This window comes from Saccostrea cucullata, unplaced genomic scaffold, assembly GCF_032062105.1.
Source record: "Saccostrea cucullata isolate Sc308-1 unplaced genomic scaffold, CSIRO_AGI_Scuc_v1 ctg1401, whole genome shotgun sequence".
NCBI lineage: Eukaryota > Metazoa > Mollusca > Bivalvia > Ostreida > Ostreidae > Saccostrea > Saccostrea cuccullata.
Window position 1 is genome coordinate 49,103 of NW_026940108.1, and position 17,847 is coordinate 66,949.

At 34.1% G+C, this 17,847-nt stretch overlaps 2 protein-coding genes across 2 annotated transcripts; one reads left to right on the forward strand and one right to left on the reverse strand.

Annotated features, from left to right (window-relative positions):
- Nucleotides 1-464: 464 nt before the first annotated feature.
- On the reverse strand, nucleotides 465-2,168 carry LOC134254781 (uncharacterized). Its single transcript, XM_062737305.1, has one exon. It carries the CDS (start codon nucleotides 2,166-2,168, stop codon nucleotides 465-467), a length of 1,704 nt encoding a protein of 567 aa, XP_062593289.1.
- An 11,438-nt stretch (nucleotides 2,169-13,606) lies between these two features.
- Nucleotides 13,607-14,308, forward strand: LOC134254782 (uncharacterized). Its single transcript, XM_062737306.1, has one exon. The coding sequence runs from the start codon at nucleotides 13,607-13,609 to the stop codon at nucleotides 14,306-14,308; it is 702 nt and encodes a 233-aa protein (XP_062593290.1).
- The last annotated feature ends 3,539 nt before the right edge of the window (nucleotides 14,309-17,847 follow it).

The following is a 17,847-nucleotide window of genomic DNA, read 5'->3' on the forward strand; positions in this document are numbered from 1 at the left end:
CAAAGAAACACGTCAGTATTCAAGGATTAACCTCTTATCAGTCGAGTACTAACTAACGCTAATACCTCTGGTGGGTGGGGAAAATGAGCAAAATCAATAAAATTGTATGCAAAACGAATACTGAACCAAAGATGTTGAATGCAGGACAACGTCATGACGGCAGACTATTATCACGTCATAAACAGTGATTATTCCTCCTCACCATCGTACCTTGGCGTATCGATATCAGATCATCTCATGTTAGCGCAAAGTGTTTCATAGGAGACGAACCATTGGATTTTGGCGTGATCATCGGAGTTGTGCGTTTGTAAAGATACAGACCCATTGGGATTTGGCGCAGACCATCGGGGTTCGGTGAGACCATCACACCTTGGTGTCACCATCGCACTTTAGCTCTTTACATATGTTTAGAACACTTGAAAAACATAATTTCAAAATAAGTGTCCATTTGTAAACTATTTTGTTTATACCAGGTTCACGCTGCTGACAGGAATCTTTGCATTTCCAAAGTAGTACATAAAATATGTTTTTGTCATCAGCAAATATCTGTACACATAGACAGCAGAACTATCCCATCCGCCAACCCAGAGATTGTGTTTATCATCAATACAAAGAGCACGGGGATGTGGAGGACATTGTTCTGGTGTGAGTAAGAAAGACAAAATGTGACCGTCTTTGTCCAGAAGGTGGATACTGGAGCAATTCTCTTTAAATGTTATAAAGCCATTGCACACCAAAATGTGTCCCAAAACATCCGTACAAATTCCACAGGGCAGGAACCCAGACTGAGAGCGGTGACCAGAGTAAGAGAACCGGTATTCTCCTGATGCAGTCACCACCACAACCTGTCTGGCTTTGGTATCTGATGTACAGATGTCACCGTTGATATTCTCAGTGATATAGTTAACACTTTGGTAAAGTTTTCGTCTTTTAACATCCCACTGTATTTCCTGTAGCTTTCTTCCTTCTTTGTTGTATCTGGTTATTTTATTGTCTAGATTTCTCTCCATCCCGACAAATATGTGCTCATTGATAGGAGAGGAGTAGATAGCTCCAGGTTTCCAGTTCCCTGTTTGAATCAAATTGTTGATAGACATGTCATTAGCTACTCTGTAGACAGTGTTTTTACTGTAATCTGTATATAGAAGTGCTTTCTTTATTGTTACAGTATGATCACCGTAAATTTTCCTTTCAATGGTCATGCTGTTGGTTATTTTCTTTAAAATCTTTCTTTCCATATTATACTGCATGAGATTCCCAAAAACACCACTAGCCCAAAAATTATCGGGAGGTAAAGGAAACAAATGGTAAACATGTTCCTTGATAGTAATTTCACTAACTTTTTTGATAGAAGAAAGCTCAAACATTTCAGATGAATCTAGTTCAATTTTACCAAACTGTTTGCATATTTCCTCTTTGTGCAATGTAGGTGGTGTGAAAATTGGCACTTTGAGTTTAGCTTTGTTAGGCCTCTTTAGGGAAGCTAATGAAATATCAATATGGATTTTCATGAGTTCAGTTGGTTTTACTGAGAAAAGCTTACTCTCATAGTCTGAAATAATTTTGTAAAGGTAATTTATGTAGTCCTCTGTTCTCTTCTGTTGTTCCTCCATAACATTTTGAATGGAATTCTCGATCTCATCTATTTTTTTATTATAATCAGTAAGTACACTGTCAATAACAATCTTCAGTTCATCTGCTCTATTCTTCATGGAAACTCTTAATTTGCTAATTTCCCTCTTGACATTATCTTTCTTTTCTCCAATTGATCCAATATTATTTTTAGCTTTGGGAATGACTGTGTTCCAGATCTCAGTTATTTCCATCTGACATTGTTGTAAAATGTCATTGTATATGGTTTCAAGGTCACTGATGTCATGATCTCTGTGATTTTTGAAAACGCATGTAGAACAAAGAGGATCCTGGCAAACTTTACAGTAAACGTCTACATCTTGTGTGGGGTGGATCTTGCATTTTTCTGAAGGTAGTTTTCTTTTTCTCTCTTGATAGAGGACTATTTCATGTTCATTGTTTTTCTCAACATGGGTCTGTTTGCATTGGACACAGATTCGCTGGTGACAGCTATTGCAATAAAATTTGGATAAGTTCCTACAGGATTCCGTGTCACACTCGATATAATGTTGGGCTGAATCTGGTACTTGATCCATAAATATTGATCAAAACTGTACAAAGAAGAAATTTCATTTAATCAATGTGTAGATAAACAAAACATTAATGTATGGGTAGAGCTAACAACGCATATATAATTTATATTGAAAAGATGAGATTCATGGAAACATTTTACCTTTTCTTTGAAATTCCGATGTTACCAGTCTTGATAAGTGTCGACCATATGTAAAGTATGACATGTACCCAGATAGAATGTAATACACAGAACTATTTGTTTTAAACATATAAATCTCCCTTCAATCTTTGCACACCTCTTAACATTATAAGAGTCAATCGAAACAATCGATAAACGTAATAAAATATATACAAACTTTGTAAACGCCTAACAGCTTACCTCACGAGAACTAGATGAGACCAAAATGGGATTGGTGCAAATAGAGAGAAATATTTATCAGGAAAAATGTGAAATTTTACATTATTGATTTATAAGGTTTTTAAATTGCAAAAGAGTTAAATACAAACTAGTTCAGTCAATTTAGCTCAAAAACACACAAACCTCGAACAAATTGCAACAGAAAATTTTCCGGTGGAATTTTATTATTTATAATGTGCCTCTTGATATATCAAAACTCTAGAAAAAAACATTTGTTTAAACAGATTTTTTTCAATTTTCAAAAAACCCAATATTTGTTCAAAAATGCCAATAAATCTCCTTTCGAATAGACATTCAATTTATGACTAAAAATAGTTTGGCCAGGTATCTGATCTTGAAGTTTTTAGACATTCAACAACATCAGCTTAAGCTTACCTTTAGTTACCTTTTTAGTTTTAATTTATTGCAATTAAAGTATAGGCAATGAAAAAAGACTACAAATTAGTTTTGAAAATGACCACTTTTTATTATCCTCACATTTTATTGCGTCATACAGTTAAATTTTCAAACCTTTGTTCCACCAAATATGACGTGTTACTTTTGAATAATTCGGAAGTCCATATGGCTTTTGCCACTTCATCCTTTATGACGTGGCAGCTTCTTTGCTGCTGCATTCATATTTTTGTTCTCAGTATAAATTTACAAAATGCCATTTCAACTATGCTAGAATCAGTGAACTTGATGCAAATATTTAATCTCTGATGTCAAACTTTAGGCATTGAGTCGCCGATATTCGGTCTTTCTGTCTAACGTAGAAACAATCTAGAATGTGTTACATATACCTCTCACCCCCAAAAAAATGATCCAAAAGAGGAAAACAAAACATTGAAATAAATTCTAGGGACCACTTGTTTATTTGCAGAGACTGGAGCTCAATCGGAAAGGCAAAAGAAGCGAGTGTTTTCAGAGCCTATGCACGTACATTGATTTGTTGATGAACATTTTTTACAGCTCACGAATAAATTAAACCATTCATAAACAATCAAAAAATTTTAGTTAGTTTATTTAATTTTTTGAAGAACTTACTAGTAAACTGTTAAATTAACGATATTGAACAGTTTTTTTTTTCAAGACAATTATAGGCGTGTCTATTTAAAAAAAAATATATGTATTACGCAAATACATTTTTGTTTTGCTTTATCGTATAATTTTTTTTTCATCGGCAAACGCGCAGACAAGACGTCATGTCTTTGAAGCGCTTTTGTGACGTAATTATGTTTATGTCACGAAGGTCCCTTTTCGCTTGACGCAACTCATTTTTTTCTAAACTTTGATTGCTATTTTTCTATTGGTCCTACATTTCACAACAATTATTGATAAAAGTCAGAAAATGTATGCATTTGATAACACGTGCAACTTACCGTTATCAATATTTCTGTACTTCTCCAGCACTAGAGTTTTTACATTGTTGACCACCTGTCTCATGACACCCTGTACCATCTCAAGGTGAACTTTTGTGTCGTCAAACAGAGGAGTTCTTGACCTTGACCTACTGAGTGTTTCCCTGTAACTCTCTAACAGCTGTTGAAGAAGCAGGAAACAGACAGTGAGTGTGTCTGGTGTAGAAGATCCACATACATCATACAGACAGTCAACAGACTCTGCCAAGTACACAGGTCAGTTGATTTATTGTCTACATCTACCGAACACAGTCTACAATATAACATTTTTCATATTCAACCTGAAGAAAAAATTCAATATCAAAACGATCATCACACCTCATTTACTAGTACTAAACAAGTGAGAAATTTTTTATGCAATGCAGCTTAAGTTTCCAAATACTAGTAAAGTAATAAAATGTTGGATGAGCTTAAGTTCAAGCTCCTCCTACAATGCCTGTTTACTAACAAAAGGACGGTCTACATCAAAATAAATTTTTAATTTAACAAACCTGTGAAGAGACCTGACAAAATCAAATAGCAAAAAGATCAAACCTTTAACTTATCCAAGAATAGTGGAATTCTTTATGCAATGTAGTTAATTTAAGTTTCCAAATAGAGATTTGAAATAAAATGATATTCATTTAAACCTCCTCAAACAATGTTTGTTTACTCACACAATTTTTTAAGCATTAAGAACGCCTTATAATATACCCATATAATATTTAATTTTAAATTTCGTCTTAGATGTTTACCATGTCCTGTAGTAAAATAATTTCTCAGGGCAATTTTTGGGGAGTATGTTAGATAGTTACTCCTTGATGTGGATTCCTTTCAGCAGACAAGATTAAAGCATCTCCAAATCACAGTTCTGCAATATTCCTCCATGCAAAACTGACATAACATGTTGTCGCAAAGATATGGTTATACGTAAAACGTTAAAGTCATTCAATATTACATTGCAAGAAGGGCTGCCCTCCAAATGTACATGTCGAATCACAAAAGGTCGGATCAAAAGGGTAAATGACAGACTTTGTTTTAGGAAAAACGGCAACATACATATTAACTTTTGTTTTGTTTTGTTTTATATTCAAAATGAAAAAAAGCCAATTGTTAACAAAAACTCTCTCGCTGTCAACATATTATTCAGATTCAATGTAAAAAGAAGCAGACGAGGTCATAAATGCCAGAGTAAACCTTTGGTAACAAGACATGTTTGCAAAATACTTCAACCCCTCCCCTCAAATAATAGGAAATGTTGCAAGTCAAAAGAACATAAAACTGTCCAAAATTTATTGACTAAATCAAATACAAAACTTGATTTTGTATGTTTTTCTGATAATAATTCTGTAAATCAATTTCCATTCGACATTTGCAGTTAAAATTAGTTTAAGTAGCATTTACCTCTCATCTAAATAAATTTTCACCCCTCTGTTCCAAACTGCTCAGGAAACTGCTCTTCAAACTTAATAAAACTTTTAATGTAAGTCATTATACTCTCCGTTCTCTGGCGAACTGTTTTGTCAACACATCGAACCAAACAACTTGGTTCTTTGGTCAAACAAAATGCATGTTGCCCTTGAACTCAGTCTATAACTGTATCATATTAAATTTTATAAAATGATATATAAAGATAAAATAAATTTTTCGAATACTCTATTTTCCAGTATTTATAGGCTTAACAACTTAATTTCAACATCAACCAAAGAAACATTAACATCCCTCAAACAGAGTTCAATTTGAATAATGTGCTTCATGGCGCGTTTCAATTGATAAACTAAAAATAACACATCGACAGTAAAATGATTCTGCTTAATCTTCCCCTTTTCACATATACGACATTTTTATCAACTGTTTCTTTGTCAGACCATTTTAGTGTAAATTTTACAAGCGTCTTACTGGTCTCGTAAAAAGTTCAATCAAAATGCTGGGTTAACAACAATACAATGATTTATTGTTTATAACAAAAAGACACATAAAACAGTTCTTGTCTAAAAGTTATTAACTAATTTTTCAGCTCTCTGATCACTTTGGAGCATGCATTAACATCATCATCGAGCTTTGAAGAATATCTATCTAGTGTATAACATGGTATAATATGTCACGAGAAACAAAATATTTAAAAAGATAGTAAGCATTGTTATAATAGATCAATTCAATAAATTGTATGCGTGGTTTGTATTGTATACATTGTATGTCCTCGCAAGTTCCTTCTCAAACCACAGCACACCCATCTAAATAGGTATAATTGTCCACAGCTTTTACAAGATCAACCACGGTCATTACGGCATCAAATAATATCTTAACAGAAATAAAAATCCACAGCTTTTACAAGATCAACCACTGTCATACGACATCAAATAACATCTACACAGAATAAATCATCAACAGCTTTCACAAGATGAACCACTGCCATACAGCATCAAATAACATCCACACAGAATAAATCATCAACAGCTTTTCAAGATGAACCATTGTCATACGACATCAAATAACATCTACACAGGAATAATCATCTACAGCTTTTACAAGATCAACCATTGTCATACAGCATTAAATAACATCTACACAGGAATAATCATCTACAGCTTTTACAAGATCAACCATTGTCATACAGCATTAAATAACATCTACACAGGAATATTCATCTACAGCTTTTACAAGATCAACCATTGTCATACGACATCAAATAACATCTACACAGGAATAATCATCCACAACTTTTACAAGATCAACCACTGTCATGTATTGCACACACATTGTTTTATCATTCGGATTTTTTCCGTTATTTCATGAGTATGACAACTGTCACACGGCGGGTTTGACCGGTCGGCAGGGGATGCTCACTCCTCCATGGCACCTGATCCCACCTCTGAAGTATGGGAGGTCCGTGTTTGCTCTGCTATTATTTTGTATATTGTTTAATGGACGTTGAGATTGAATACTGTTCGAAATTTTCATTTCTTTCTTGTATTGTATACAATGTATGTCCTCACACGTTCCATCTCAAACCACAACACACCCATCTACACAGGAATAATCATCCACTGCTTTTACAGGATCAACCAATGACATAAGACATCAAATAACATCTAAAATTGACATAGTCTTCATATTCCCTATATACAGTACTGAAGCTTGAGAGCAGATATGCTTTGACAGGATCTGTAATTTGTGTAGCCTTGTTTTTAAATCTCTCAGAGGTACATCAACAGTAAGATGTCTGTCCTGTGATGACTTCTGTGTACAAGGTCTGTCCTCTGATGAATTCTGTGCTTCCTTTTTCTTTCTCTAAACATTAGGTTGTAAGCTGTTTGACTTAGTATAGACTTGTGAAGACTTTTTGGACCCTAAAACATATTTATGTTTATGTAACAAACAACTTAATCCATACTTTTGACTTCTATATGGCAATTATAAACATAGAATTACTTCATACTAATCGTTCAAGAGCACACAAGCAATAATGTAACAGTATCAAACTATGATTTCTTTGTTACTGAGAATCGTGCTGTCATACAATATACCTTGTAATAGTTCTGTGGGTGTACATCTTTTAGCTTTTCCTGGTCTTAATTCTTTTCACATTTGATTTAAACATTAAATTATAGCTTTTATCAGCAGTGAATAGCTGACAGTGAGACAAACACAGACTGTGTAACTTTTGAGAAGTTGGTGAACTGACTTTTGTATTTTACAAATTTAATGTTTTATCTTTTAACCTTGGAATACGGCTTGCATTTGAGAATTATTTACTTTGGTCTTTTATTAATCTTTGTCATAAAATATCCTATGGGAGCATCAAAGTCTTTGTCATTATTGTTTTTTTCTGGTCTTGATCCTGATCACATGACGTTTACCAGTATGTAAATTTCAGTTGTTTCTAGTGGGGAATTTCCTTAACAAAATATATGTTTTGTGACAGAGAAAGAGATACTTTCGCAACAAATGAGATGAGGTCAATTCATTATTAAAAAGCAGGTTGTATACTGTGTTATTCTTAATGAACATAATTGCGAATGGCCAACATTATTCAACTGACAGACGGTCATTGTGAAAGGTATAAATTTAGCAGACCACAGAAAATGTAACAAGTTACGTAAATCGTCTCATTTAAGTAAAGAGAATATATGGGTTGTTATTGTCCATGTAAAAAGTGCCTTACCTGCACTCAAATAAGAATATTAAATATATTTTAGAATTTTTATTTAATAATAATTAACCTAGAACTAGATACAGCCCAGCACTCTATCGAGTGTGACACAGAATCCTCTAGGAACTTCTCTGAGCTATACTGTAATACTTGTCATAAGCGAAACTGTCTACAATGCAAACAGCGCCATATAGATCAGAACAATTGACATTGTCCATGAGAAAAAAAGAAAACTTCCTTCGGAAAATGCAGGATCCATCCCACCAAAGATATATATGTTTACTGTGATGATTGCCAGGTTCCTGTCTGTCTTACATGCTTTGCCAAATATCACAATGCCCATAAAAATAGGGACCTTGAAACCCTATACAATGGCAAAGCAGTTATTCCAGAAGCTAACGAAATTTTCAATCCATTGGAGGAAAAAGAAAAAAATGTCATGAAATAAATTGCCACGATAAGAGTTTCCATGAAGAAGAGAACAGATGAGCTGACGATGGTTGTTGACAGTATACTGACTGATAATAATAAAAAGCTGATTGAAATAGAGAACTCTGTACTGAATGATATGGGTAACAAATAAAGAAAACAGAGAGCTACATAAATCACTAGGAAGAAATGATTGTAGACTATGAGAGTAGAATGTCATCCATAACACACACTGAACTCATGTCAAATCAATTAGCTTACCTGAAAATGCCCGGCATATCTGAACCCAAACTGCCAACTTGTACACTAGGAACACTAAAGGAAGAGGAAATTGCAAAACAGTTTGGTAAAATTGATCTAGATTTATCTGAAACGTTTGAGCTTTCCTCTGTCACAAAAGTAGGTGAAAAAATATCCAGGACAAAGGAATTTGTTACGTGTCTCTCTTACCCCCAAACAAATATTGGGCCAGTAATAATTTCGGAAATCTCCTTCAGTCTGACATGAAAGGAAATGTCCTACAGGAAATATTAAACAGTATGTTGTATATCGGAGGTAACCACCAGTCACCAGCGACGGAGATCTTTTTTACACAGATTACAGAAAAAAAGCTGTACACAGAGTAACCAGTGACATGTCTACTACCGTACATATCGAGACAGGGAACTGGAGACCTGGGGCCATCTATTCCTTTTCTATCAATAAACACATTTTTGTTGGGATAGAGGGTAATAAAGACAACAAAGTAACCAGATACAACAGAGAAGGTAAGAAGATACAGGACATACAGTGGGATAGTAAAGTACAAAATGTTCACTTTGTAAAGGAGAATAAAAATGGTGATATTTGAACATCTGACTGGGAAGCCTGTAAGGTTGTGGTGGTGAATGCATCAGGAGAGTACCGTTTTTCTTACTCTTGTCAGGAGTCTCAGCCTGGTTTTCGTCCCTCTGGAATATGTACAGAGGTTCTGTGAAACAATTTGGTGTGTAATTGCTATATTGTGAGTGTCCACTTGCTGGACATCAATGGCCAGTTCCTGTCTTGTCTACTCACACAAGATCAATGTCCTGGAAATCCCTGTGCTATCTGTATTGATGATCAGCAAAATATGTGGATTGGGGGATGAGGCAGTTCTACTGCCATAGCGTATAAGTATTTGATGAAAACAAAAAAGGGTATTTTATTTACTGCATTATGTCTATGCTCAATCAGTTTGTGTAACAAGCAACCTCTCCTAGTCAGACATGTGCTAGAAGATAAATATCATTGATTGCTCGAATGTTCTGTTAATGAAACTTTAAGGAAAAATATATCAAACCATTTTATTTCAGATATCCAAAAATGTACAAGCTTACTCTGTTACTCAACTCTCATGATGTCAGTGTTTAACATGTTACTGGTTTCGGAAAAATTATTCTCCATAGCAATGGAACTGAGAAATAATGAGTAATTTTATTCATATGCATATATGTATTATGTGCTACAGTTATTTTTCAATAATAATAGAGAATGTGAATGCAAATGTGCATCTTTTGGTGTTGTAAGGGAGTCTGAAAGAAGGACACCAGGGGTTCCACGCCCCACATACTCTCGCCATTCATTCTTCATATTTGATTTTATTATATTGATAAGCCGTATGGGTAACAATGATTCAATAAAAAATCCTGTTATTTTAAATTATCTCCGAAATATTCCTACAGAAAGTATTTTTATAAAAAGATAACTAGACTGTCAGGCAGGGATACTGAAATATCGACCTCTGTAGCTATACGTAATCATAAAAGAGTCATTTTCCTCAAAATGGATATACTTTGTGGTCGGAGTGAGACATCAAAATGAAAAATACTATCAAAAATGGATTTAGGAGAAATTTACTTGCATGAATATTTAGATAACGGCCAGGTAAATGCCTGAATGAAGGATATGGAAATAACGAACAGTATTCAATCTCAACGTCCATTAAACAAATATACAAAATAAGAGAAGAGCAAACACGGACCTCTGAAACATCAGAGGTGGGATCAGGTGCCATGGAGGAGAGAGCATCCCCTGCTGACCGGTCACACCCGCCGTGTGCTCGTTGTCATAATCAGGAAATAACGGGAAAAAAATCCGTGGTCAATACGCCAGTTTCAAGATTGTACCTCCCCTGCAATAAAGGCGCAAAAAGTATCCATTTCAGCATTGAGGTGGGACACTTTGCTTATGTATACAAACGTGCATAAATAAATGAAAGATCTCTATGGCTTTTAAAATTTATTTAATGTTATAGAAAGATAAAGATGTTGATCAGTGATGCATTTGATGATTTGGTGAAGCTCAATTGTGTATATTTATAAATCTACTTTCAATTATAGGATACTTAAAAACGAAATAAACGTCGTGGTCTTCATAAAAGTAAAAGATTTTCTTGATTGTACAAACATTCCCTAAAAAGTAAGTGGGTTTTTGAAGTTATAAAAAGGTAAAAAATCAATGTGTCATTTAGATTGCCGACATGTAATGATCAGCTTCATGTTTACCGTATTATTAGAGGTCCATATATCTCTTTCCTCGTCTTAAAAGTCTCACATTCACTGAATTTTCTTTTTTGTTCCGACTTTTTTTGCTTTAAAAAATGACAACTTTACTATAATTCGGTTGTTCTTGAGTTGAACAGTGCATCCTTACAATTATATACTAACGATAAACCAGTATATCGATGATGCGATATATCCAATAATAAATATCTGTCCCATCTGTTTGTTTACGCGGCAACCATACTCCCCTCCTCAACGAAAGAGGGCATCCAATGGAGATAATCTCGAAACTTGCGTATTCAGTGTATAAATAATGTCAATCTATACAGGGGATGCCCTTTCTCTGCGTGCGTGTTAATTTAAATAAAATTTGTATTATGGTTAAATGTTTTTAAGTCTAGATCTAAATAAATACCTTATATCAAATGTTACTTGGTTTAGATTTTAGATCAATGCAAAAATAATCAGTTTAAATTGACATATGAATTTTGAGATGCAAAACAACCGCAAGCTACATATAAAATGCTTATTAGAGCTAGATAGACAATTTTCATTTAAACCTTATGAACAGCAGTTAAAATATTAAGTACCCTTCCCCCTTCAGCCGCTCAAATACCAAAAAACTTCTCTTTCCACTTGTGATATTTTTCCCTGACCAAAAACTGATCAGCACGGACTAAGTACACACGTACTAGACTGTACTGAGAAGTGACAGTGTGTTTTCTAATGAGTTTCAATGAATTTTTTTTTGTGATGCATATTTCAATAAATGGAACTCAATGTGACTTGTGCACATCTTCGAAACGATGCATTTATCTTTTTATCAGGTATGGGCATGTTTACAGCGTTTGACGTGTTATCTCGACATGCATAAACTGCATAATACCTGCAAATCTAAGTTGTCGCTTGTTTTGTTCCATTCACATGATAATAATTTCAAATTGTTTTAACGGGTTTAACTGCTTTTTATTTCAAGTTTTTTTTGCATAAATGCGCACTGTAAAAATACGTACTCGTGCAAGTAAATTTTTCATCGAAACTTGCATTTTCTTTCTTTTTCTTTTTTGCAATTGATTCAAATCAATAATAATTCAGAAGTATGATTATAATGTTTATTGTTGTGGTTTTGAGTGTCTTGATCATCTCATGAATTCTCAAATTCTTGACCATCGGAGATGTGCACAAGTCGAAAAATCTTACAAGTAAAACGAGCGCATTCGGGTATATATCGTTACAATAAGACTAAGTATCTATAGAAATATTGCGGAATACGGCTTTAGTTGGTATGAAACAAGTCGTACATAGTTTAAAATGTTGCATTCTTAAGGAATTTAAATCCTCACAATTTTATAGGTTCAAAGTACAAATACTGCATATATTTTCATTTAATATACTTTAAACTTTCCATTTATTGCAAAAAATGTATAGGTCACCATATTATTTAAGATGCAAAACATAAATAAACAGAAATGTATGTCAACATAAAAAAAATTGTACATTTTTTGTACATTTTTTGTAAAAAGTATTGAGAAAAACATGTAAAAACTGGTTAATATGCATAATTCTGATGCTGAATGTTCCTAAATACTTCCTACTTTAAAGATATTTTTGAATTGTGAATTGTGAATATCAGGTAAACTATTTTACAGAAAAGCAAATACCTGAATGATGAGACCTTTGAAGGAGTTATTGCCCTTGTTAACATTATTTAAAGATTGAATAATTGATTAAATATAGAAAATATGCATTTTTTGAATTTTTTAACTAAATAATATTATCATTACACCTATTGTAAAGGATTCTTCCAAGAGATATTTCTCTATAAGGCACGAATTTAAACTAATTACAGTTTTTGCAAAAAACCTATGACATCATAGGAGGGTGGAGTTACCTTAAGAATTCATGTCAGCATTAAGGCATCCGCAAAAAGACAAAGATATTTTAATCTCATTGATATGGAATAATAAACATATGCGCATTTCATATAACTATTGTCTTGAATCCAAGATCATAACTTTTACTGAAATTAACCTATCTTCATAATTTTTTGAGTGGATTAAATTCTGTTGTTGTTTGAAGAATTGCTAAGTTTTAATAAGTTTACTTGAGTATTAGAATTAAAAAAAAAATGAAAATATATTTCTCCCTGCAGCAATATCGCCATCAAAAGAATAAACATAACTAATTTCAAATTTTGAAAACTACCCTATTTGTTAACTTAATATTTAGTTACTGCTGCCGTCTTACCATAATGAAATATTATATTTTTATCTGTGTTAGAACCGGGGAATTGTCTACATTTTAAAAATATGTATAGTGCATTAGGTCACATTCATTGTAAATCATCTAGAAACCTCAAATAAACAATACCTTAAATAAACAAAACATAGCCAAACTTTTAGGTAAAATTGAGGTAGATACATCAGAAAGGTTTGAGCTTTCTTTGTTCACAAAAGTAAGCGAAATAACTTTACAAAAACGTGGAACTATACATGTGTCTCCCCTGCCCCCCAATAAATTTTGGGCTAGCGCTGACTTACGAAATCTCATTCAGTATGATATGAAAGGAAACGTTTTACAGAAAATATCCACCAGTATAGGGTACATCCAAGGTAGCCACACAGTAACAAGAGATGAAGAACTTCTTTACACGAACGGCAGTAAAAACATTGTATATAGATTAAGTAGTGACATGACTATCAACAAGGTTATCCAGACAGGGAGTTGGCAACCTGGAGCCATCTTCTCCTCTCCTATCAATGAACACATATTGGTCGGGATGAAGAGAAATACAGAAGATAAAATAACCAGATACAACAAAGAAGGAAGAAAGCTACAGGACATACAGTGGGATGGTAAAGGACAAGAACTCTACAATAGTGTCACATACATCACAGAAAACATTAATGGTGACATCTGTACATCAGACAATGTAACCCGTAAGGAGGTAGTGGTGGTGACCGCATCAGGAGATTATCGTTTCTCTTCCTATGGCCAGGAGACCCAGGATGGATTCTGGCCCTTTGGAATCTGTACGGATGTTATGGGACACATTTTGGTGTGTAATGGCTACAATAAGAAATGCTCTAGTGTCCACCTGATGGACATGGATGGCCAGTTCCTGTCTTTCCTACTCACACCAGAACAATGTCCCCCACTTCCCCGTGCTCTCTGTATTGATGAAAAACACAATCTCTGGGTCGGGGGATTACATAGTTCTACTGTCATAGTGTACAAATATTTGCAGGAAACAGAAAAATGATATATAAAATCATTTACTGTATTATGTCTAAGTTTAATTAGTTTATCAATTTGTGATAATTGTTTTAGAAACCTTGTTGTGATTGCTTATATATATATATACATTTCAGACAACAGGTGATAATACAAGCCATATACTACGTTGTGACACACAATTAACTTCATCCAGCATTTGATTGTCATTAATAATGTTTGCAATGAAATTCCAGAATTAGTTATATATACATGTATTACAGTGTTTTTCCCAAATAATCATTTAGGTTTAATTTTTTCAATACACATGTTATTTTTTTTTTTTTGTTCTCTTTATACTTTTATAAAGTTTGCGATTTTGTTCTGGCTTGCTTAGAATACGAATAACTGACAATGAGAATTTGAACATTCAGAATTGCTCTACAACTGTCAAATATTAACCCCATTCCCATAATTACGCATTTTAACGCAGATACCGTTGCCCTGCAATCACGCATTTTAACGAATAAATCTTTTCCCTGCAATTACGCACTTTCACGCTTTCTGCATTGATAACGGGGAAAGTTTTGATGGTATGATAATAATTGATAAGATAATAAATTTTATTATTCCATTTTTAATATTTTTTGCATATTAGAATATTTTCCTCGTTCAAATATGTCCAATTTGTATGATTTATTGTCACGTACATAAAAGTAGCTTAATAAAACTGGGTCATAATTCCAATCTTTCCAAATTTTCTTTGGTCCTTTCAATGCTTGATATCGTGGTGTGAGGATAGGGGACCAGTTAAGCCAGTTTAGTTCTGTAGCGGATATGTTGGTCGATAGTTGTTGGTAAAATCACAGAGTATCTCACACAAGTCTTACTGACAGCTTCCTAAAAGTAAATGCCATGACATTTGAATATCATTATATATTTAATATCTATTTTCCACTATTAAGTTCTTCAAAAGTATCGTTTTACTTTGATCTTTGCTTTTCCTGTGTATTTACTTTTCATTTACACATTTAAGATGGACTCTGTTTCATTATGTTCAACTATGACTTGACTTTTGTCTTCAGATTTTGTTTTTAGTTTTGTTAAAACCATCGGTGACAGGTGTAAAATGGCTTTCATGGTTAACTGATGCCCCTATCTCTGAAGAAGCAGTACATTCACTTGTTAAGGTCATGATCCTGTGTGTAGGTGACCAAGGACATCATATCAACCCAACAGACCCTGTCAATCACCTAGCAACTATTATTCATTTATTTTAATGATCATCCAGCTATCCATATACAAATAAACTTAAACTTGAATGTTTTGAAAATTGTGAAGTAAATAAATGACTTTAACCGTAATTATTCCTTGGAAATCCTTATCCTGACCACAATGGCTGAATTGCTGTAGGATTTTATCTGTCTGTATAACATAAATCATCAAAATCTCAAGGATCCCATAATCCACATCAAAATGTTCCTTGCTCCCTTCTACAAATCCATGATCGAAATTACTCTTTAAAATTTGTTCTTCCAAAATTGAGACAAAGGACACCACAAATATATGTACAGAGCTATGTACATGTAACATTTAACCAAAATCATTGAAGCAAACTGATTTTATTTCCTGGTGGATACTGAATTACCCTCTAAGAACTTTTTTCAGTATGTCCCCATCTGGAGCCCCTATTGCTAGTATCCTGCTGACCTGAGACACCGGGATGTTGAGGTTGACAGTCAAAACATAACTCTCTCCCCAACAGACAGATTTCAAAACCTTGGGCAAAGATAGGGGTCTATGTAGTGCTGACCGACATTAGCTGATTAACATTAGTGTACTCGGAACTTATTCAACAGCCATATATAATTTCTTTCTGAACTTTGAATGATGTTTTTCCATTTGTCCTACATTTCCTTATAATTGCTGAGAAAAGTTAGAAAAGATACGCATTTGATAACACCTGAAACTTACCGTTATCACCTTTTCTTATTTCTTCAGCAATTGACTCTTTACATTGTTGACCTCCTGTCCCATGACAACCTGTACCAGGTCAAGGTGACCTATTGTGTCGTCAAGCACAGGGGGGTTTGACTTTTACCTACACAGTACTTCCCTGTAACTCTCCTACATCTGTTGTGGAAGAAGAAGGATATGGAAATAACGAACAGTATTCAAACTCAACGTCCATTAAACAAATATACAAAATAAGAGAAGAGCAAACACAGACCTCCAAAACATCAGCGGTGTGATCAGGTGCCATGGAGGAGTGAGCATCCCCTGCCGACCGGTCACACCCGCCGTGTGCTCGTTGTCATAATCTGGAAATAACGGAAAAAATCCGTGGTCAATTCTAAGCAGGGAGTGCAGAGAGGGTGTGTCTGGTGTAGAGAGGGTGTGTCTGGTGTAGAGAGGTTCACATACAACATACAGACAGACTCTGCCATGTACACATCTCATATGATTTATTTTCAATATAGAAATGAAATACCTCTCTGCAGATCAGATAAAAGCATCTCCAAATCAAATCCTCCATGACAATATTCGTCTAACACTAAAGTAACAACTATTGTCACAAAAAACTAGTAATGAATCGGAAAAGTCAAGGATAAAATTTTTACTAACTGTAAAACCTGTGACATTTTGATAACTGACACTTCTTTCACTAGTAATCTTACTGGACAGAGCTTCTATACCAAAACTTGGGAAAATCTGAACTGCAAATCTGCTAATGTTGTCTATGGAATAGAATGTAATCTGTGTGGACTTATTAAAGTCGGTGAAACCAAGGGATCGCTTAACTAAACAATATCAGGTCATCGATTTCAAACAAATCATGGTGGTCAGCAACTTTTATATCAACATTTTAATTCACCTGATCATTCTATTTTATCAATGAAAGTTAGAATTCTGGAAAAGATTTATCACCACACAAATAGTCCGTCGTTGAGTACACCTTTCCGTAGACAACGTGAAGAATTTTGGATTAGGAAACTAGGGACAGCCTTTCCCTATGGATGTAATGACATTGTCGATAGTGTTGGAAATCTTACAAGCCCTCAGTGTAATAATGTAAATGTGATGGGACTTTTTAACAATACTCAGAGACGTAAGCGTAGTCATGGACACCGTTCGTACAATAAACCTGCAATACACGACGTCTCTTTTGATTCATTACTACCTTATGTAAATCAACAGTTAGGTCAACATCATATTCGAAACAAACTTTACTCTGTCCCTTTGAAACTTTTAAATAGTCTTCTTGAAAAGACCAAGGAACATCCAAATTTAGATTCCTCGACACCTGAATATAGGCTCGGTTCTGTGATTATGTATATTGCACATCATAAGCTTTTTAAACCCGCACGTTTCACGGAAGAAAATGCAGCTAAAACAATCCGTCTTGTCCTTAAACTTCAATATGCCAATAAAGGAATTGACGCGGTTAATATAAGTAATATTCTTAATCACAAAAGGGTCCAGTATTGTATTCCACCATATTTCAAGTTAAAGACTACGCCTTATATTTCCTACAAATATACCTCAACCATTGCTTCCAAACTTTTCAATTACAAAAACACTTTACAT